Source organism: Furipterus horrens, unplaced genomic scaffold (genome assembly GCF_987537825.1).
Source record: "Furipterus horrens unplaced genomic scaffold, mFurHor1.1.pri manual_scaffold_3, whole genome shotgun sequence".
Classification (NCBI taxonomy): Eukaryota; Metazoa; Chordata; class Mammalia; order Chiroptera; family Furipteridae; genus Furipterus; species Furipterus horrens.
Genome location: NW_028327173.1, coordinates 760,331 through 780,941, shown reverse-complemented (window position 1 = coordinate 780,941; position 20,611 = coordinate 760,331). Strand labels below are relative to the sequence as shown.

Sequence of the window (20,611 nt, the reverse complement as noted above, 5' to 3'; positions counted from 1 at the left end):
CTGCATCTTCATAGTGTCGCCTGTGTCTGGGCCTGTGGCTCCGTACACACAGGAAGGCACACTGTTCAGCGGCTCCACAGCCCACGAGGCGCTGTGGTCAGCAGCCCATACATGCCCGGCCATGGAGACCGCTCCTTCTCCTGCCTTCCAGTCCCCAGCTCTGGGCCCTCGCAGGGAGGTCGGGTCTCTGGGCTGCTCCAGGCGTCTGCTCAGAGGCGGTCAATACTGCGACCCCTCGGCACTGGCAGGACAGTGACAGTGAACCCAGCTACAGTGCCGGGACGGACACGTGGCATCAAATCCCCTCCTCTTCCTTGAGCCCCGGAGGCAAACACTGTAAAACCTCGAGTAGGGAAAGAAGTGGAGAAGCCACCTGCAGACCCACAGACCCGCGGTGTCGCCTGTCAGTCCCAGGTCGCCTCTGAACCCCAGGGAGGTCCACGGACCTTAAACCAAAGGCTCAGTCTCTCCCCGGAGAGTGCACGTTCCGCTAGATGCAACCTTGTCCCTAACTGGTTTCGGTTTGGGTCTGGAGAACTGGAGTTCTCATTAGTCCTGCTTCAAGGACTTTGCGAATTAGTCTGTGGCACTTCTGAACCTGTCACGCTCCAGTGACATCAGCTCCACCGGGACGCGCTCCAGAACGAGGAGAAGGGATCCATCCACTGGAGCAGCCCCAGGCAGGCCAGGAGGCCCCCGCCCTGCGCCCTGCGCCCGGCCGAGCAGGCCCCGGATCGGCAGCCCACGGCTGAGAAGAGACACAGCTCTCTTCGCTGGGCACAGCGTGGTGCGCATCCAGCCCCGCTCCTAGCGGGCACGTGGCCTGGCTTTGTTGATTTCCTTGCAAAAGGAAAGCGTGAGAGGACTGGCTGGCTGCCTGGCGTCACATGTCACTGAGGCTGCTGCCACTCCAAAGATGATGTCTCCTGACCAATGATAACAGCCGTCTGCCTTGCAGGTGCTCAGACCACCTTGTTTCTCCGGAAGATACTGTAGCGTATTCCTATGTTTACTCCACTCCTGTTATTCGTGGGGGGAGGAGCACCCCACTCCCCAAGTGCAACCTCGGTGAAACGTTCAAAATCAATAATAAGCGGAGTGTCTGTGGCGGAAGGCTCCCTGTGTCTGACACCTGGACGGCCCCATCCCTCGTCCTGGCACTCGGGACAGTGCAGAACAGCGATGACAGAGAAGCTCTGGGGTCCTCGCCAGCCACGAGTGCCCGCAGGAAACACCCCTCCCTGCGCAGTCTCGTGTTTCAGCCCCGTGCCCGACACCCGTGCAGCCAGTGCCGTGGGCAGGTCATGCCTCTCGCGCCTGCAGCCTCTTTGGCAGTCGGGACCTGTCCTCCGGCACAGACCCAGCGTGCATCTGACTAGGTAACGCTGCAGCTTGGCCCGATTTACCAGCCGAAGGTGGCTTCTCCGCCAGGGAGGGCACATGCAGAGCCACTGGGTTGCGGGCTCGAGGCAGCGGCTGCCAGCTCATGTTCCGTGGGCGCCGGTGTCACGCTCCCCGTGTGGCCCTGAGTGGGCAGTCCCGCACTCGGCCCTGGGAGGCGTGGAAATGGCAGCCGCGGCACCAGGCCCCAGTGGCCAGCACCGCCCTGGGCAGCATCCGGAGGGCCACAGACGTGCGGCCTGCTGGTCTGCGTGGCTCCTGAGCCCATCGGCCCGCAGCCTCGCCGCATCATTAGCGCTTTGCCAGGAGCTCGCGGCGCGTGGGCGCGGACGGCACCGAGTCCAGGGCTGGGCGGAGGGCTGGCTGCGGTCCACCCAGGCAGCAGGGCGAGCCCCGGGTGGCGGGGGTGAGTCATAGGGACGCAGGAGGGGACGCTGCACCAGCTAAATTTAAAATCCTGGCGTGTTCCGTGTGCAAGGCTGCTTTATTTTTTTCCTGGGAAAATGCACCAAATAGAGATGGTGGCGGTGCCACAGAAAAGAATTTTCTTGAGCTTTTAGAGTGTAATTATTAATCCTATGATTTTCAGATGGAATCCATTCATCTGGAGCCGCAGAGGAAACTTGGCAGGAAGGATCGGCGTTGGAAATACTTTCAGCAGCCTGAGATGGGCCGGCTACGTAAACAAAGCAGGCAGCTCACCCGGAAACGGGCTGAGTGTTGTTGCTGTTTTTAGTCATCAGGCCCCTGAGAACCCATAAACTTGGCCACTCAGGGAGTTTTTTCTACATGAATTAACTAAACGTCCAAGTACAATTGCTCACAGTTTTGGGGGCGAAGTCAGAATTCTAGCCTCCTATTTATGGTTTTTGAGTGGCAATTTGAATTATTTTGTGTCATAGAAAATGTTACACACAAATGAAAGATTCCTGACAAAAGTGCTGTCAATCAAGAGAGAAAAACATTCCCCTTTAGGTGCAGCCACTGACCAGCAACTGCGAGCCCCTCCGGCGGCTGCCCCTCTGCAGGGCGGCCCCTCTCGGGTCCTGGTGCTGACCCTCCATGCAGGATGTTGGAGAGATAAGAGCAAGGCTGCTGTCATCTTTGAACGCTTCCATTAAACTTCCTCAAGAAAGGCCCCTACACAGATCAATGTTCACTTGGCAGATATTCATGTAATTATTCTCCCTACTATCTGGCAAGTGTGGCTCTGGATGAATAAGATATTAAAGGTCCCCACCTGCCTTGAGCTCACCTTCTCAGCCAGAACAGGGGCGGTCAGGGAGTAAACAAAGAAAAGACATTATTTCAAATGTAGCCCGCGCTGTGAAGGAATGTAAGCAAAACAAACAGTCCTGGTAACTGTTGGGGGCACTTACACAGGGTGTCCACGAAGACCTCTTCAACCTGCGAGCTGACACTTGGAGCACACCTATCTGCTCTGGAGAATCACCAACCACATCCAGAGCCAGGGGTGCTCCAGGCAGAGACAGGAAGTGCAAAGGCCCAGGGGCAGGAATGGGCTGGCCAGCTCTAGCTGAAGCACGGGACCTGTTCCATTGTAAGGGGCGGAGCCTTGGGTATTTTTCAGTACAGGCAACCTGTTTCACCACGTTGTAGTGCTGTATTGAGGGACGGGTCTGAGAGGGAACACTGCTGCCTGCCCAGCACTCACCCCTTTTCCAGGCCCTTCTCCCACTTCCGTATGGGACTGGCGCCCCTCTAGCTGCTGCCACAGGCGTCGTTCCCAGAGTGGGTGGGTCTGCAGACGTTCTAGGACCGTGGGGACCCTTTAAACAAATGGACTCTGCTGAGAGACCAGCAATTTCTGCCTCCACCCCAACCCCCACTGGTCTGCACAGTCAGAAGCAATGAGGCTTGATTTTCCCCGGCGCTGGGACCATGAGCTGTGTGGTCTGGTGAGGAGCCAGGAGCGCTCCCCAGGTGTCCCTCCTGACTTTTTAAACCATGTGACTGTGCTTGCCATTGGCCTGCCACTGCCACCACTGCTGCTGCCACCAAACCATGTCCTCTCCACCCGGCTCTGCCCCTCCTACCTGTCTGGATGAGTATTTCTTCTTTATTTCTTTGTTTGTTGGACTTCCATGCAACTCGGTTTTCTGGAACTTCTGGTTGTCTCTAGCTTTGAGGTGGTGTTATTCCTTCCTAGTTGTGGAGGGAGACGCAACGTGTCCGTTTAGGCCTCCATCTTGGCCGGAAGCCTCCATTGTACTGTTCTTGATGCAGCTCCATTGTCCTCCTTCCTGATTTATGGAGCAGCCACCATTCTCCCAACAGATCAGTAGTGAAAGTTTCACCAATGGGCTCCTTCCTTGTTTGTGGCACCCATGCAGAGCCAGTCCGCGGATAATCGTTTTGTTCAATGCCATTTCATTATAACATTGATGAGATGTTTTAGGACCTTAATTCTTGTTGACATCAAGTAACCTACACGTAGTTTCGTTCAGTTGACGTGAGGTGAAGGCTGATCGCTCTGCCCAGAGTGGGCTCCTCATCGCCAGCTGGCCAGGGGGAGACCCAGGCACAAACCCATCTTGCCACCTCCTTCACCAGACCCTTCCTGGGCTGTCAGTCTTGGCCGCCCTTCCCTTCTTCAGGGGGCAGCACATTAATCATATGGAAAGGCCCAGAGAAGCAACGCTGATGAGAAAGAAGCCCCATAATTTGGGTGGGTACAGGGAAGAGAAATGTAACTTCTCTCTCAAAAACGATCATGGGTTGATATGGTGACTCGGCGCCATTGCTCACGTCCAGCGTCCGAGAGGGGAAAAGACGTGGGCAACACTGGAGGAAGACGAGGACCGGGGTGCCCTGGTTCTCACAGGGAAGGCGCTTTCTGCCAGGCGCAAGGGCTCCGATGGGTGGCCACCCCAGGGTAACACCAGGAAACGTCCCGGGCCTCGCTGCGGCATCGGGGCGGTCCAAGCCCGCCAGGAGCCTGCAGCCTTGCGAGCTGCGTGTTGGCAGGACGCTGGGCGGCGCTGGGCTCGGCAGGCGCGGGGACAGGCGCGACTCCCTCACGTCCCAGGTCCGGCACTGAGTGGACCGGTGAGAGGGAACTTACCTAGCACCCGCCCCCGCCCCCGCCCAGCGCGGCGGGGGCACACAGAACCGGGGGAGCAAAGACACGGGGCAGCTCAGTTTAGCGCCAGGCCAGCTTGGCATGTGGTGCCCTGTGGACCCTGAGAGAGAAGAAACCACCCAGAAGGGCTCTTGGTGACTAGCCGGGCTCAAGGTAGAACAGAAAAGGGAAGGCCCGCAGGAGCCTCTCAAGCAAACCTCACCGCAGGGAACAGCCTGCACGAAGGTGCCCGCTGGACAGCCCTTATAACGGAGTTCCTGGAATCCTGTTTCAACCAATAGGACTGAGGCTTTCTCCATCCAATCAGAGCTGTACAGCCATAACCCCCCCCTCCCCTCCACCAATCAGTATCTTCAACAACCCATCAGAGCAGTTACACTTTAACCAATGAGGACAGTGCCTTTTGGGCCAATCAAACTGCGATAATTTTGAGCCCTTATTTGCATGAGGATTGACCAATCAGAGACCAGGGGAGGGGACTTCTGTCTATATAAGTCAGCTGGGAGGGTAAGCGTCGGAAGTGTATATTTTCTTTTTGGCGCAGTAATGTGTGCGGTGCTGGCGGTGCCTGACGCTGTTTTGCAGCCACCGGTGTAGGAGGCTGGAGTGGTCGGAGCAGGTGCGCGCACCAAAGCAGGGGACTGGCCTCCTGCGTCGTAACTGTGCTGCTCTGTACGGGGGCTGTTTGCGCTCGTGTTCTTCTGTGAGACACTCCAAATGGGGGGTTGCAGTCAGTGCGGAACTGACACCAGCAGCCATCGGCTGACAGCCAGTCGCCCACTTCAAGGGAAGTGCGAAATTCTGATTTTATGGGAACTCTTTAATTTCCTAACTTGGTAACAGGTTTGGGCTAAACCAGAGGTTGATACGGCCCCTAGGCCAGTGGCCAGCACTGGGCTACTCCGTGCCAGCTTGGCGGCCGGGGTAATCTGGCTGTGCCTCCGGGCCTCGGCACGCAGTTGGGGTGCAGGGCCGGAGCCCGCGACCGCCGCGGAGCAGCGCCCCTCGGCTTCCCGCGCCCCGAGCGCAGGCGGAGCCGGCGCTGGACCCAACCATCGTCGAATGGGGGTCGTGCGGCCGTTGGCCCGAGCCACTGGCCAGGGGGGGACCTCGCGACGCGAGCACCTACCTTGTGCTGTGGAGCTGTCCGTTGCCATGGAGCCGCCGCTCCAAACTGCGCTGCGGGCTGCAGGGAGAGTCAGGGCGAAGGGAGCTGCTACCGTCCCCAGGGGTCGCGGTTCGGGGTTTCTCCGCCTGGAGGCTGCCCCGCGCAGACCCCAGGCGGGTCGGCCGGGTAGGAGGGTCCGTTTGCTTGGGGCTGGACTCGGGGGCTCCGGTCGCCCCCCCGGGCTCCAACGGACGCCTACGCCGGCAGCTCTGCAGGAGCGCCGGCCACAGGTGCTGCCGGGCTCTGCGCAGTTGCGCGCGTTCCCGTCGCATTTACAGGAACCACCGAGAACTCAGGCCAGCTGGTAAGGCGGGACCCTGAGTGTTTGGGCAGGTGACCGAGGGGCCACCTGGCGGCGATCGGCATTCCCGAGTCAGCCGACCAGGTTTTAAATGCAGACCCTGTTCGGGGAAGTGGGTAGCTAGACCTCGGTGGCTTTGTTTTCCGAGACCCACACTTCTCTCTGCTGCTACTTACGCACCTGGCAGACGGTCCTGGCCTAGCGACCATGAGCCGGCTGCCCTGGGCCCCACTGTGCAGAGCAGTTCCCCGCAGGGACCCTGCAGACGCGGTGGGAAAGTTCACCTGGCAGTGGAAGGACCGCTGTAGAGCGACATCCACCGCCCGCGTCTGGAGAGAACCTTGCCAGCGCCCAGAAGTCAGCTCCCCGCACCCCGACCCCACACCAGCCACACGCAGACCCGTCCCCCTTAACCACAGGCTGACTTTTGAGATTCTAATTCCGTTGCTCTTCAGGTTTACCCCCTACCACGCATCCTCAAACAGCGTAATTATGTTTCACCTGTTTTTCAGCTTTATGTAAATGGAATTGATACTGTATACATTCTTTTTTAAATTCTCGAAGCCATCCCAGATTTAAGTAGAACGCACAAAAACATCCTCCCCTGAAGCATTTCTGAATAAGTTGCCTGCGTGGGGCCCTGTCACCCCCAGGTGCTGGAGAGAGTGTTTCCTACCCAGGACATTCTCCAGTGTCACCACAGCATGGCAGTCAGGGGCAGGACGTGACTCAGACACGTTCCTACATCGAATCCTCAGCCCAAGTCAAGCACATTTTGCCAGCTGACTCCATAAAGTCACGAAAGCCCAAGGGTCCAGTCTGGGGCCACGCAGGACCACCCGATGCCCTGAACGGTCTTCACGTTGCCTTACTCTCCCCCGTGACCCTGACGCCTTTGAAGGTTACAAGCCAGTGACCTCGTGGAAAGCTCCTCCACTCGGGGTTCTCTGAGGTCTCTTCGTGATTGGATCCCCATCACCCATCTTTGGCAGGAAGGTCACAGGCGATGCCATGTGCCTCTCTGCTCATATCCTCGGGCCATGTGGCTCACGGTGTCCCTTGCGCATGTTCTTGATGACATTTGCTTTGGACACTTGATTAAGGTGGTGTCTGTGGGTCTGCTCTGGGGAGTCACCTGTGGCCTTTGTAGCGAACAGGCATTTTGTTGGGAGGTCCTTGGCGGCTGTGTGACTTTCGTCCTTCCCAGCCTCGGGCTGGGCGGCTCTCAGAGTGGGCAGCCACCCCACTCTGCGTGGGCTCGGGTCCCCTACCTGGATGCCCTCCACGGGGCGTCCTCCTCCCACTCAGGCTCCAGCCTCCAGCTCTGGGCCTCAGTTCCCCGACACGGGCCTCCCCGCCCTCCCCATCTATCTGGCCACCTGCCCCGCCTGGGGTACCCGCTTTGAAAGAAAGAGGAGCAGTGTGTGTGCTTCTGTGGTCTCCCTCCCTCGGGGCTGCATGAGGTTCATCCACACGGTTACATGGAGCTGAGCTCGCTTGTGCTCTCTGCTGCGGAGCGTCCACAGCCGGGGGCTTCCAGAGCTGCTGCGGCTCTGGGAGGCCTCTCGCGGCCCCTGGGCTGCATGTGTACCGTGAGCTGAGCTGTCTCCTCAAAGAGTCCTACGTTGAAGTGACCCCATTCACAAGTGGCGGAGTCGTGGGTGTGTAATTAGTCAAGATGACATCACTCTGGAGCAGGGTGGGCCCTTAATCCAGTATGACAGGTGTGGCTTTTTAGTTTTTTATTGTATTTTTTCCATTCCCCTTTAGTCCCCTTACAGCCCTCTCCCCCTGCAGTCACCACACTGTGGTCCACGTCCATGCGTCCTGTGTCCTTTGCTTGATCCCGCCACCGCCTCACGTCCCACCCTTAGCTGTCACTGCTGTCTGTGAGTCTGTCTCTGTTCCGCTCGTGAGTTCAGTCTGTTCATTAGATTCCACATGTGAGTGAGATCACGTGGTGTGTGTCTTCCTCCGACTGGCTTATTTCACTGAGCGTGACGTTCTCCAGGTCCATCCAGGCTGTTGCAAAGGTTAAAGTTTCCTCCTTTTTTACGGCCAAGTAGTATTCCCATGTGTAAAATCCCACGCTGGCTGTATGTGCTCACCTGCTGATGGGCACGGGCTGCTTCCGTGGCTTGGCTGTTGTAAATAACGCTGCTGTGGACATGGGGTGCTTTTGTTCTTCTGAATTAGTGTTTCGGGTTCCTTTGCATATATTCCCAGAAGTGGAATCCCTGGGTCAAAAGGCAGAGCCATTTTTAGCTTTTTGAGGAAATTTCACACTGCTTTCCACAGCCGCTAGGCCAGTCTGCATTTCCATCAGCAGGGCACCAGCGCTCCCATTTCTCCACGTCCTCGCCAGCACGTGTTTGTTGATGTGTTGATGATGGCTGTTCTGACTGGTGTGAGGTGGTATCTCATTGTGGTTTTTATTTGCATCTCTCTGATTATCAGTGACGTTGAGCATCTTCTCATATGACTGTCAGCCCTCTGTGTGTCCTCTTTGGAGAAGTGTCTGTTCAGGACCTTTGCCCAGTTTTTAATTGGGTGGGTTGTTCTTTAGGTGTTCAGATTTGTAAGTACACTATAGATTTTAGATATTAACTCCTTATCAGATGTAGTAGTGAGTATGTTATTCTATTCTGTGGGTTGTCTCTTTATTTTGTTGGTGATTTCCTTTGCTGTGCAAATGTTACAGAAACGGGGGAGTCCAAAAATCCCCGGAGTTTGCGGCTGGGGGATGGGGAGAAGGAAGCAGCTTTCAGGATGCCTCCACTGGTGTCTGTCATTACGCAGAATTGCTTGGATGCTTCCAAGGCCTCAGGTGGATGGGAGGGGCCTTGAACCACGGGACGGTATGGAAAGCACACAGAGCCTGCGTGGGGTTCTGTGAATGGTCAGAACTGTTGGCAACACCCACTGCGTCAGAGGACGCAGTCGGGGATATATAGGCAGCTGCGAACACTTTAGGGGGACGGCGCGCTCTGGGGCTGTCTCCCTCGCTGGTGGGTGTTCGCAGGGGTGCTCTGGAGAAGGAGAGGAGGTCCACGCGGTTTACGGAAAGAAGACAGTTTGCAAGGAGGCTGAGGATCCCGGCGGTTTTGTATTGAGAGCTGGAGGGCACCACAGCACAGAAAGGACCTCCCCGATCAGATTGAATGATTGGCAGCTGCTGGTAAAGCTGAACTGTGTTTGGGAAGTAGGGAAACGGTGTTTCTGACCCCCCCTAAAACTGGCCAGGTCTGGGAGGGGGAGGCAAGGATATGTGTAACTGTAAACAATTTTCTTTTCACTCAACTGAAGTATTAAGAGTTGTAATTCTGGCGGCGGGCAATCGGACCCCTAACTAAAGAGCCCGTGGGTTTGTGTCAAGTGGAGCAGCCCAGGGGTTCTGTAACACAAACACCTTTTAGTTTGATGCGTCCCATCTGTTTATTTTCCTTTTGTCCCCCTGCCTGGGGAGATGTGTCCAGTAAAACATCGCTGCAGGCAATGTCCCAGGTTTCGCTGCCCATGCTTCTGGGGTTTTTATGGTTTCGGGTCTAACGTTGAAGTCTTTGGTCCATTTTGAATTTATTCGTGTGTGTGGTGTAAGAGGGTGGTCTAGCTTCATTTTCTGCACGTATCCAGTTTTCCCAACACCATTTATTGAATAAACTATGTTTAGCCCGTTGTATGCGCTTCCTTCCTCTGTCGCATATTAACTGGCTGTAAAGGTGCGAGCTTATTTCTGGGCCCTCTTCTGTTCCGTTGATCTGTGTGCCTGTTTTATGCCGGTACCACGCTGTTGTGATTACTGGGGCCTGTGGTGTAGTTTGATATCAGTTAGTGTGAGTCTCCCTGCTTTGTTCTAGGATCGCTGTCGCTTTGCGGGGCTTTGTGGGTCGCTTAGACAGGTGTCTTTGTGAAAAGGAGGAATTTGGACACCAAGAGAATGTCACCTGAAGGTTGGAGTTAGGCTCACACAGCCAGGGACCCCCCAGGACCGGGAGAGGAGCCTGGGACGGACCCACCCCAGCACTGCTGGCGGCGCGGGCCTGCCGGCGCCTTGACTTCGGGTTTCTGGCCTCCAGAGCCGTGGGAGAGAGTACGTCTGCTGTCCTGAGACACCCAGCTTGCGCTGCTTGGTTACAGCAACCCCGGGACAGTGGCGCACCACGTGAGAGTCCGTAGGGCACACCCCGGGGAGAGGGATTGCTGAGTCAGGGGGCACGGCGGGCAGGCAGGGTAGTGGACCCAGAGGTGTCTGGGTCCGGGCGAGGTTACGTGGCAGCGGGGGTTCAGGTGGCTTCCGGGTCACCCAGGCGTGCCCAGCGCAGCCACGGGGGTCCTCGCAGGTGCAGGAAGGAGGGAAGGCTGTGGCCCGAGGAATGGCTGGCGCCAAGGTGGTGACACAGGGCCCTGAGCCGTGGAGCGTAGGCGCCTCTGCAGACCGTGCGGTTCCTCAGGGCCCCGGAAAGGAGTGCTGCCTGCCAACGCCTGCGTTTTAGCTCGGGGAGACTCCCTGCGGACTTCTGGCCTCCAGACTTGGGAGAGAAGATCATTGCGTCGTGTTAGGTCCCTGTGTTTATGGTCATTTGTCAGCAGCGAGAGGGAATGAATGCAGAGGTGGACGTACATTTGACTAGGTAATGCCAACTCTTGCCCAAGCCTCTGTCCCCGTTCTCAGTCCCACCGCCATGTGAACATGCCCCGTGCCTCACGTCCCTGCTGCCCCCTGATGTCAGGCCTGCAATGTCTTACCAAGTCCAGTGACCATGTACCGGGAGTCTCTTGCGGTTTCATTTGCATTTCCTGTTTACAGGTGAGCCACTTTTCTGGTTGTTTATTGTGAGGGACAGATGAAAGGGACGCTCAGACCAGTAAGGTATGACTGACAGCAAAAGAGAAATGTAATCTTGAACAACTAACTTAGAAATAGAGGGGCCGGAGACATAAACAGAGTTACCCAGAGTGTAAAGGGCATAATATTTATCACCTGGGAGAATGAGGTGAGCAGGTTAAGAAACCTTTCAAGAGGGGCTGCAGACACAGATAGGCAGAGTTAAGGAATATTTATCCCCTGAGAAACAGTCGGTTAACCCAGAGTGTAAAGGGCGTGATTCTTATCACCTGGGATATGGGCTGGCGCTGTAAACAGTTAACCAAGCGTGAGGGGCACGTGTCACGGAATATCCCTCACCTGGGGACTGTGTGGTCAGCGAGTTAAGCTTGTTCGTGAGCTAATTGCTGCCTTAGATGATTTAGTCAGCCATGTTCGATTGGAACTTGGAGCATCCAGCGTGGAAAAACGGGGAGGGGCTTCACTTGCATTAGGATAAAAACAGCCAGCGCCATCTTGTCGGTGCGCACCTTTGGGTTGGCTTTCGGCTGCGCCCGGAGCTGCAGACCACGAACAGACAACTGCCTCGGTTACTGCTCAGGTCCTGTGTCCCGGGGTTTATTGTGAGCGTTTCTCCCGTTATCAAGAAGTAGTTGATCACCAAACCAGGACTCTGAAGTAGTTCAAGGGAGCGGTGTTAACTGGGGCAGAAAAACTGGCGCGAACTCCGGCGCGCCAGCAACCGGGGCTCGTGGCGGCCCCGCCGACGGCAGGCCTGGTGTGGCCTCCTCCCACGGTGAGCCTGCGGGGGCGGGGGGGGGGGGGACTATGCGGCCTTTCTCTCTCTGTGGCTTTTCTTTAACTCCCCTTCGAGCGTCGTCCGCTCGGAAGCTCTCCACTTCAGTGTCTTGTTTAAGAAACCCTGAAGTCCGGAGCCGCCCCCACGGGAGACGGGTGTCACTCCTCACGTGTGAGACTTCGATTGCGTGGAACTGATTTCCGGGAAGGCCCCCCTTTTCCTAGCGTGTGGAGGCAGCCCCTCCCGGCCCGCGGCTTGAATGAGTGGGGCGCACGCCCCTGCTGGGTTTTGGGGGCCCCGCAGGGAACTGTGGAGAGAGTGGGCATGCTGAGGACATTGAACACGCATCTCTCTCCGTTTATTTACTCACGCTGCTCTGGCCTGGTTTCCGGCGTTTATGGGGAGTTTCAAACTCACGGAAGGAGGGAACGCGGCCACGTGCGCTCCTCGGTGCCCCTCGCGCGTCTCAGCGGCTCCAGGTGCCGTGTGGCCGATTTCAGTGACGTCACGTCACTTCCCGTTTTGGGTTGATGTATTTAAAGAAAATCCCCGGTATCGCATTTCTGCTGCGACCGCTTCCGGGCACTGTACGGTTCTAGCAGATACTTACTTTCAGCCTAACGATAAAACCACCGTCAACCCAGCAAGATCACAGTAAGGTCTTAATGCAGACACTGCCCCTTGGTGGCCCTGTCGCACGTCACCTCAGCAGGGCCTCCTGCGGCTGCTTGCTGAGTCCGGGCCCCAACCAGACCCACCTCGCAGGCACTGAGCGTGTCCCCTGCCTCCTCCCTGTCACGTGCACGTGGTGAAGAAGCAGGGTCGCTTGTTCCACTTACTGGTTTCCAGGTCTCCTGAGTGTCACCCGTGGGTGTCCCCAGCTAAGGTCCTGCACGGCCCTTGTGCGCGTCCCTAACTAGTCCCTGCTGGCGGATGTCCTCGGAGAGGGCGGCTGTCCAAATCCTTTCTCGCTGTCTGGTCCGGTGGGTAGGAGCACAGCTGACTTTGGTTACAGACTGCTTGGGTCGGGCGGCGTTGCCGAGTTACCGCAGGAATTTAAATTTATCCGTGGAGTCTGAGACCTCTGCCTGCGCGCACCTGGGATCCGGACGCCTGCTCCCGCCCGCGCTCCGTGGGCCTGCGCGTCTGACGGGGGCTGTCTTGGCGGGGAGACCTCAGGCCCAGTGCGCGGGGGGTTGGCGTGATGGTCCCTGTACAGGCGGCGTGTCACGGTAGAGAAGGCCGCTTGTAACCCGCGTTTGCTACGTTTCTTTTTTTTTCTTTTTTCTTTTTTTTTTTTTAGTATATTTTATTGACTATATTGTTACAGTAGTGCATTTGCTGCGTTTCTTAAGTGTACGTGGATCATCGGTGCCTTTTTCCTACGGTCTCTGAGTTGGTCATTCAGTCCCTCCCTGTGGTCTGTTCATGCGTCGTGTGGATTTCTTGGGCACAATGAATTGTCCTGTTTGCACGGTGCTGGGCTTGGGCGGGCTGTGCCTCACGCGGAGTTTGTGTGCGTGCTCTCTGTGAGGCGGGGCTGGAATTTCCTCCCTCCAGGGGCATCGTCAGGCTTGGTAACCGAAGTGATGGGGGCCCCGTGCAAGGAGCCAGGGAGCGGACCTTCCGGGGCTCTTTCCTGGGAGACAGAGTGACATTGGAGTGCTTCGTCCCCACGTGCTTCATGGAACTGAATCTCTTCTGTGCTCGTGGGGCTTTTCACGGTTTCCTATTTTTTTCTTAAAACAGTTCTGGCCAATAATATATGCTAGTAATTTGTACACTGCCTAAATTTTCAAGTTAATTGGCAGAGACGGGTTGGTGACACTTGTTATTTTTGCACGTCTGTATTATCTGGGGTTATAAACCCTTTTTCTCTAAGATGGCTTTTTGGTTTTTTTATTGGTGAGTTTCATGAAAGATTTGTCAATTCTATAAATCTTTTAAAAGAACGAACTTTTGGCTTTGAGGACCGTTTCTAGTACGTTTGTTTTGGCTGCACTGGTTTCCAGTCTTTTACAACTTTCTTTCTGGCACTTCTCAGTCTATTTCGCGGTTTTTGTAACTTCTGGGATTGGGTGTTTTAGCACACCGGGTGTTAGCCTGCCTTCTTTCCCGCTGTGTGCAGCGAGGGTTACGGACTCACTCTGGATCCCCTCAGCACCCAGCGTGACGTGCCGTACTTCCAGTGTAGTTCCGTTCAAATGTTTTATAATTCCGTGAGACTTTTAACTCGCCCTGCAGGTCGTTTGGACGTCGGTGCCTCGTTCTTACAAAACGAGGGGAAGTGTAATCCTCTGTGTGTTAATAGTTTTGGCTGAGGACTTCTGCTCAGAGAACCAACCAGCTTCGTGTGGTTTTCGTTCCCTAAAATTCGGGCGGCCTGCCCTGGGCCAGGACACAGTCTTGGTAAAAGCAGTGGGTGCTGGAAGGGCGCGGGCAGGGTCCGTCACGGTCCTGCTCCGTGTGTGTCCACGGGACTCACCGTTCATGGCGCCGTGGGAACGCGCGTCACCCGTGACTTTCATCTGGTTTTACCGTCAGTTCCGGAGAGGTGCGTGCGGGCTTCCCACGAGTGATGGTGACGCGCTGTCCTGTCTGCTTGGCTTTGTTCGCCGTGCGGCTCTGACTGACACACCTGGGTTCAGGGCTATGTGTCCCCCTGAGTCAGTCCATTTATATTCTTGCCTTCACTTAGATTTTGACCTGATAATTTATTTTCTTGTCAATTCTTTGAGGCTCTTAAGACGACTCAAATACAGTTCTATCCAGCATTTTTAGTTATTTTGAGTGTAGTGGTTGGCAGCTGGCCAGACACATGACCAAAGTGGGATTCCAGCTGCTTCTCCCAAGCGTGTTCAGCAAATCTGTTTTATGACCCTGCTGCAGGGTCAGGGTTTCAGGGCTGAGGGCTCCGCCTGAGACTGGGGCAGCAGTGCCTGCGGGCGGCCCCCCACCTGCCTCCCCACCCCTCACGTCTGTGGCCTTGAAGGTGTTTCTCCTCCCAGGTCCCTGTCCTTGGCTGCTCAGGGCTCCAGGTAACAGACCTCCACTGCTGTTCAGTGAGGAGGAAGCCGGCCAGAGCACACCCCAAATCCGGAACTGCTGCGGGTGTGGTCTGCGTGGGGCTGCACGCATGTGGAGCCCCGCCTCCGATGCCCTTGTCACCCCCTGGGTCACAGACCAAGCTCCACGATGAGCCTGCGGTTCACGGGCACAGCGCAGAGCGGATCCTGCCGCTCACGCACTCGCCCGGTGACAGGTGTTTCAGGCGGAAGGGATCTTGTCGGTATTTTACAAGATTCTTTCCAATTCTGCCTCTCGGGACTTGGCGCACATTTGTTTCTCTGTAGCATTTTTAAAAGTTAATTGCTGGCATTGAATTATTAATGATTCATCTGGGAGACATTATGAGGCTTTAAAAACCTTCTCCGTGAGTCATCCTGAAGCAATTTGTAAACTAAGCAACGAGAGACAAAATGTCAGCAGTTTTCGCGGCTCGTCTGTGCCACCAGCGCACCCACTGCCCTACAGGTGGGCTCCCGGCGTCCCCTCCACGGCACGTACGACGAGCGCGCTGACATTCCGTAACCGCTGTCTCCATGTGTGTTCCTGAGACCACATGCTAGAACATACGCAAGTCCTGTGTCCGTTCGGGAGGTTGGGCAGGTGCAGGCCCCTGTGTAAGCACCGCCCAAACAAGCCAAGGAGCCCCTGGGGTCCCCATGCCGGAGTCTGACCCGGACCCCAAGGCCGGCTTCCTGTCACAGCCCGTCGGTCCCACCGCGTGCTTCTGCCTGGGTCTGGGTCTCACGTGCACTCGTTTGCGTCTGACTTCCTTCACTGAGCATGATGTTTCTGAGACCCGTCCGGACCGGACCGGACCTTGTTCTTACGTATTACTGGGCGGTACTGCAGTGCAGGGACGTGCCATGACGTGTTTACCCGTGCTGCGGAGACACATGCGGGTCGTGTCCAGTTAGGGGCCGACATGAATAAGGTAGCTAGAAACACTCCTGTGTGGTGCTTCTGTGAACTCACTTTTTTAAAATTATGCTATTACAGTTGTCCCAGTTTTTCCCCTTGCCCCCCTCCACCCGGCACCCCCATTCCCTGAAGCAGTCCCCCCACCACTGTTCATGCCCGTGGGTCATGCGTATAAGTTCTGCTGCTGCTGCGTTTCCTGTACTGTACGTCCCCGTGGCTGTTCTGTGACTATTTGTACTTTTTTAAAAAGGTATTTTTTTTTAGAGAGAGGGGAAGGGAGAGAGACAGGCAGGGAGGGAAACGTCACTGTGTGGCTGCCTCTCACGCGCCCCCAACTAGGGACACGGCAGCCCAGGCCTGTGCCCTGACTGGGGATCGAACCAGCGGACTTTCAGTTTGTAGGCGGGTGCTCAGTCCACTGAGCCGCAGCAGCCAGGGCTGTTTGTGCTTCTTAATCCCCTCACCTCCTCACCCATACCCCCGGCAACCCCCCCCCCCCCATCTGATAGCCATCGACACGCTCTCTGTATCCATGATTCTGTCTCTGTCCTTGTTGGCTTAGTTTGTTTTTTAGACTCAATTGTTGATAGATATGCATTTATTGTTATTTTATTGTTCATAGTTTTGATCATCTTCCTTTTTTTAAGTCCCTTTGACATTTCATGTAATAATGGCTTGGTGATGATGAGCTCCTTCAGCTTCACCTTGTCTGGGAAGCACTCCATCTGCCCTTCCATTCCAAATGATAGCCTTGCTGGATAGAGTAATCTTGGTTGTAGGTCCTTGCTCTTCATCACTTTGAATACTTCTTGCCAGCCCCTTCTTGCCTGCAAAGTGTCTTTTGAGAAATCAGCTGAGAGTCTTAGAGGAACCCCTTTGTAGGTAACTCTCTGCTTTCTTTTGCTGCTTTTAAGATTCTCTCTTTACCTTTAACCCTTCACATTTTAATTATGATGTGACTTGGGGTGCTCCTCTTTGCACCCAACTTGTTTGGGACTCCCTGTGCTTCCTGAACTTGTGTGTCTGTTTCCTTTAGCAAATTAGGGAAGTTTCCTTTCATTGTTTTTTCAAATAGATTTCTAATTTCTTGTTCTTTCTCTTCTCCTTCTGGCAACCCTATGATGTGACTGTTGGAATGCTTGAAGTTGTCCCAGAGGTGGCTTATACTATCCTCATTTTTTAAAATTCCTCTTTCTTCTTGTTACTCTGATGGGTTGTTTTTTTGCTTCCTTATGTTTCCAATAATCGATCTGATTCTCGGCTTTATCCACTCTACTGTTGTGTCTGTAAGTTGTTCTCTGGTGTATCCTTCATTTCAGACTGCATCTTTCTTATGCTGTTGAGGTCCTCGCTGATGTGAGAAAGTCACAATAAAACACTGGACACAGGACTTGGGCAGCAAAGCGAGGCGTTTATTCACGAGTCTGCAGTCGGGTGCACCCGCAGCCAGGAACATGTGCGCAGAAGCAAAGAAAACTGGTTTTATAGTAATGCGATTAGCTCCCCCCCCACCCCAGTTCCCCATTACTGGTTACTCCGGGTTCACAATCTAATGAGATTAACTACTTGGTGTGATTAACGAAGGGTAACCTAGTTATAGGTCTATCTCTAATTAATTTGCAAAGTTCTCTAGCTACACCTTCCCGTTTCTCTGTGTTTGGTGATGACCATCTTCCTCCTTTTGATCCCAGAGATATGTGTGAGGAGCTGCAGAATGTCATTTCCTCACCCCTTTTCCATGATTCATCTGTTAATTATCTCCCGCTGGTTTGAGAGTCACTGGCTTCTTTGTCCCTCACACTAACTTCCCTGAGCAGCCTTCTAACCAGTGTTTTGAACTCTGCATCTGATAGGTTGCCTATCCTCATTTTGTTTAGCTCTTTTTCTGGAGTTTTGATCTGTTCTTTCATTTGGGCCATGTTTGTCTCCTGCTTTGACAGCCTCCCTGTGTGTTTCTGTGTATTGGGTAGAACTGCTCTGACTCCATGTCTTGGTCATGTGGCCTAATGTAGTGGGTGTCCTGTAGGGTCCAGGGGCACAGCCTCCCCTATCACCCAAGCTGGGTACTCGAGGTGCCCTTCATGTGTGGGCTGAGGACACCCTCCTCTTGTAGTTGAGCCCTGACTGTTGGCAGGTCAATGGGAGGGATTTACCCAGGCCAGTCAGCTGCAAGGACTGGCTGTGACCGCTGACCACCACCCTCCGCCCTCCGTGGAGGGTCAGCCGTGCAGGGGAGGTTGGTGGTGCCCCGACGTGGTCTGTAGTGTCCACTGGGTGTGCTGGCCCTGGGGTTTCCTGGTTGGTGGAGGCCAAGGTCAGCCCCCACCTGTATTCTGCCTGGGGCCTCCCTGCCTGAGCTGTAAAGCAATCAGAGATGGCTGCTACTCATGCTGGGCTTGGAAATTCCCAGGTGAAACCAAGCTGCGCATCTAGGCTGTCTGCTGCTAGTGCCGGGCCTGGGGCCACTTAACAAGCGGTATGGGGCCTGGGGGCTCACTGAGGCCAGCTGTTGCTTGTTTGAGAGGATTTAGGAAGTTGTGAAGCAGGATCCAAGACCAGCCATTCATATGGACAAGCAGCCTGGGTGGGCCTCTAAGTTCAGTGGGAGGGGGTCTCTGGGAACCTCAAGGGTGGGTCAAACAGTATTAGCCAGGTTAATGGAGTCTCAGATGTGGCACCAGCCTGCCAGCTCTGTGGGGGGAGGGTGTAGAAAGGGGACAATGGTCTCTGCCCTCCTTTCTGTCTGGAGGAAAGCTGTCCCCCAGCTCTCTCCTTGATGCCAGACTCTTCGGTTCCTCCCTGTGCGCCTCTGGGGCCTTTCAAGCTGCTACCCCACTGCTGGGGCTCAGAGGGAGTCTGAGTGAGTCCCTGTGTGGGTTCTTTAAGGGGAACTGCTTGGGACTCCAGAAGTTTCTTCCACCAACACAATCCCCACTGGTCTTTGCAGCCAGAACTTGTGGGGACTTATCTTCCTGGCACTGGAGCCCTGGGCTGGGGGCCTGGTGTGGGGCTGGGACTCCTCGCTCCCGAGATCCCCTCCTACCAGTCTAGGTGGATGTGGCTTCCTTAATTCCATGGTTGTCAGACTTCCATTCCTTTCAATTTCTGACGGTTCTGAGTGATGGTGGGTCTATAATTTCGCTGTAATTTTGATTTGGTTGTGCGAAGAGGCGGGCCAGCTCTATGCCGCCATCTTGACCAGACGTCAGTGTTTGTGAATTTAACTCTGTAGGTAACGACCGTGCTGCGGGGCGCTGGACCCGCGGTTAGCGCGGTTTGACGAGCTGCCGCCCGCAGCCGCGGAGGGGCCCGCCGGGCCCTTAGCCCTTGAGTGGTTCCGGCCTCAGGCGCCCTCAGGAGCGCACTGCGGGGTGCCCTGTGGTTTCACTGCATGTCCCTGGCACGCTGGCGTTTGCACGCCTCCCTCTCTAGTGTCTGTGCCCCAGGTCTGCCCCTCCCGGAGGGTGGGCTTCGGGGCTGCTCAGGCCTCCGGCCCGGGCTCACACGCACGCCGCAGGTGCTTCCTCTCGTCCGCGGCTTCTCTGTTCTTTTCCTCAATGTCTTCACAGAAATTGTTGGTTCTTATGAAATCCAATTTTGTAGGTTATTTTGTTTAAATTATGCTGTTTTTCATCTGTATTTTGTAATTTTTTTTTCTAGCTAATTCCTGCCTCCCGAGATGGAAGAAGGTGCTGCTAGCCCGTTCCCCGAGGCGGGGCTCCGGGACCACGTCCCACGTGTGCAGGACGGTAGGTAATACGGGCTTTCGCACGAACAGCGGGCGCTGCAGCAGCGGGGAGAGGGGGTGCCGCGTGCGCCTCCCTCTTTTCTGCTTTTCAGAGAGACTGCATCTCTTAAATGTGGCATCTTTTTCAAAGATAAATGATGGCTGAGAATTCCGAAAGTGGCAGACCACAGTTTTTTCAGTTTCGGGCATCTCTGTTGAGAAATCCAATGCCATCTTTATCCCAATCCTTTGAATGTGACCTATTTGTTTTTCTGGAGGCTTTAGAATGTTTTATAAATTTTATTTTTAGAGAGGAGGGGAGGAGGGAAAGAGAGAAGCATCTGTTGGTTGTGTCTTGTACACACCCTGACTGGGGACAGAGCCCACAACCCAGCCATGCGCCCTGACCGGGAATCAAACCAGTGACCTTTCACTTTGCGAAATGCCATCCAACCCACTGAGCCACACTGGGCAGGGCTGATTTTTTTTTTAACCTCTGGTGGCCTGAAGTTTTTCTCTGATGAGCCTCTTGGGGCTACTGATGGGCCCTGCGAACACTGTGTTTTCCTGGTCTGCCGTTTGTGCGGCCACTCGGCGCTGGGCTGTGCTGGGCCGGCCACCCTCAGTGCTGCCCCCTCTCAGCCGCCCCCTCCTGCTCCAGGGATGGTGCGTCGGTGCCGCTGGGCGTCCCCTTCCGTCATCTTGTGGGGACGTGTGCGGGCGGCGCCGCTGGGGTCGGCGGTGGCCCTCCGGCTGCTGTTGGCAGACCTCACTGCCCAGACGGCCGTGAAGAGCCGGGGCCTCGTGCTTAAGCTGGTCGTAGCTTCCGGCAGAGGACGTGTTCACTCACCCCCTGAAGGAGCAATAATGAGCCGTACAAACAGAACCGAGGAGTCTGGCTCAGCAAACGACGGCAGGACTCTCACGCCTCCTGTCAGCCACAGGCCGCGTGTCGCTCGTGGAACAAGTGAAGACAGTCCTGGCCCTGCAGGCCCCCTGAGAGCTGTCTCAGGGACCCCCAGGGCTCTCTGAGAGCCGTCGCTCAGGGCCGCCGCCGCCGGTGCTGCCCAAGTTTGCGCCTGTCCACATGTCCTCCCAAATTTCAGTCCAGTGTCTGAGCTGCTTTTTTTGTTTGTTTGTTTAAACTCTTGCCTTGATTTCTAGAACAAGATGAACTAGAGGACCCAGGGCTCGGGGCTGGATCTCCTCCTCAGGAAGCTGAGGCTGATGCGGGAGACAGCGGGTAACGGGCGTGGGCGGGCAGCCTGCTCTCCTCCCCGAGCCCCGGGCCCTCCGTGGG

At 55.5% G+C, this 20,611-nt stretch overlaps 1 protein-coding gene across 1 annotated transcript in view; it reads left to right on the top strand.

Annotated features, from left to right (window-relative positions):
* The first annotated feature begins 5,853 nt into the window (after positions 1 to 5,853).
* The window catches only part of CFAP74 (cilia and flagella associated protein 74), a 55,401-nt gene continuing 40,643 nt past the window's right edge, over positions 5,854 to 20,611 (top strand). The window contains exons 1-3 of the mRNA XM_090268468.1: positions 5,854 to 5,976; positions 19,245 to 19,333; positions 20,476 to 20,554. Coding sequence (XP_090124594.1) covers positions 19,264 to 19,333; positions 20,476 to 20,554 — 149 coding nt within the window. The 5' untranslated portion in view covers positions 5,854 to 5,976; positions 19,245 to 19,263. The remainder of the gene's footprint in view (positions 5,977 to 19,244; positions 19,334 to 20,475; positions 20,555 to 20,611) is intronic.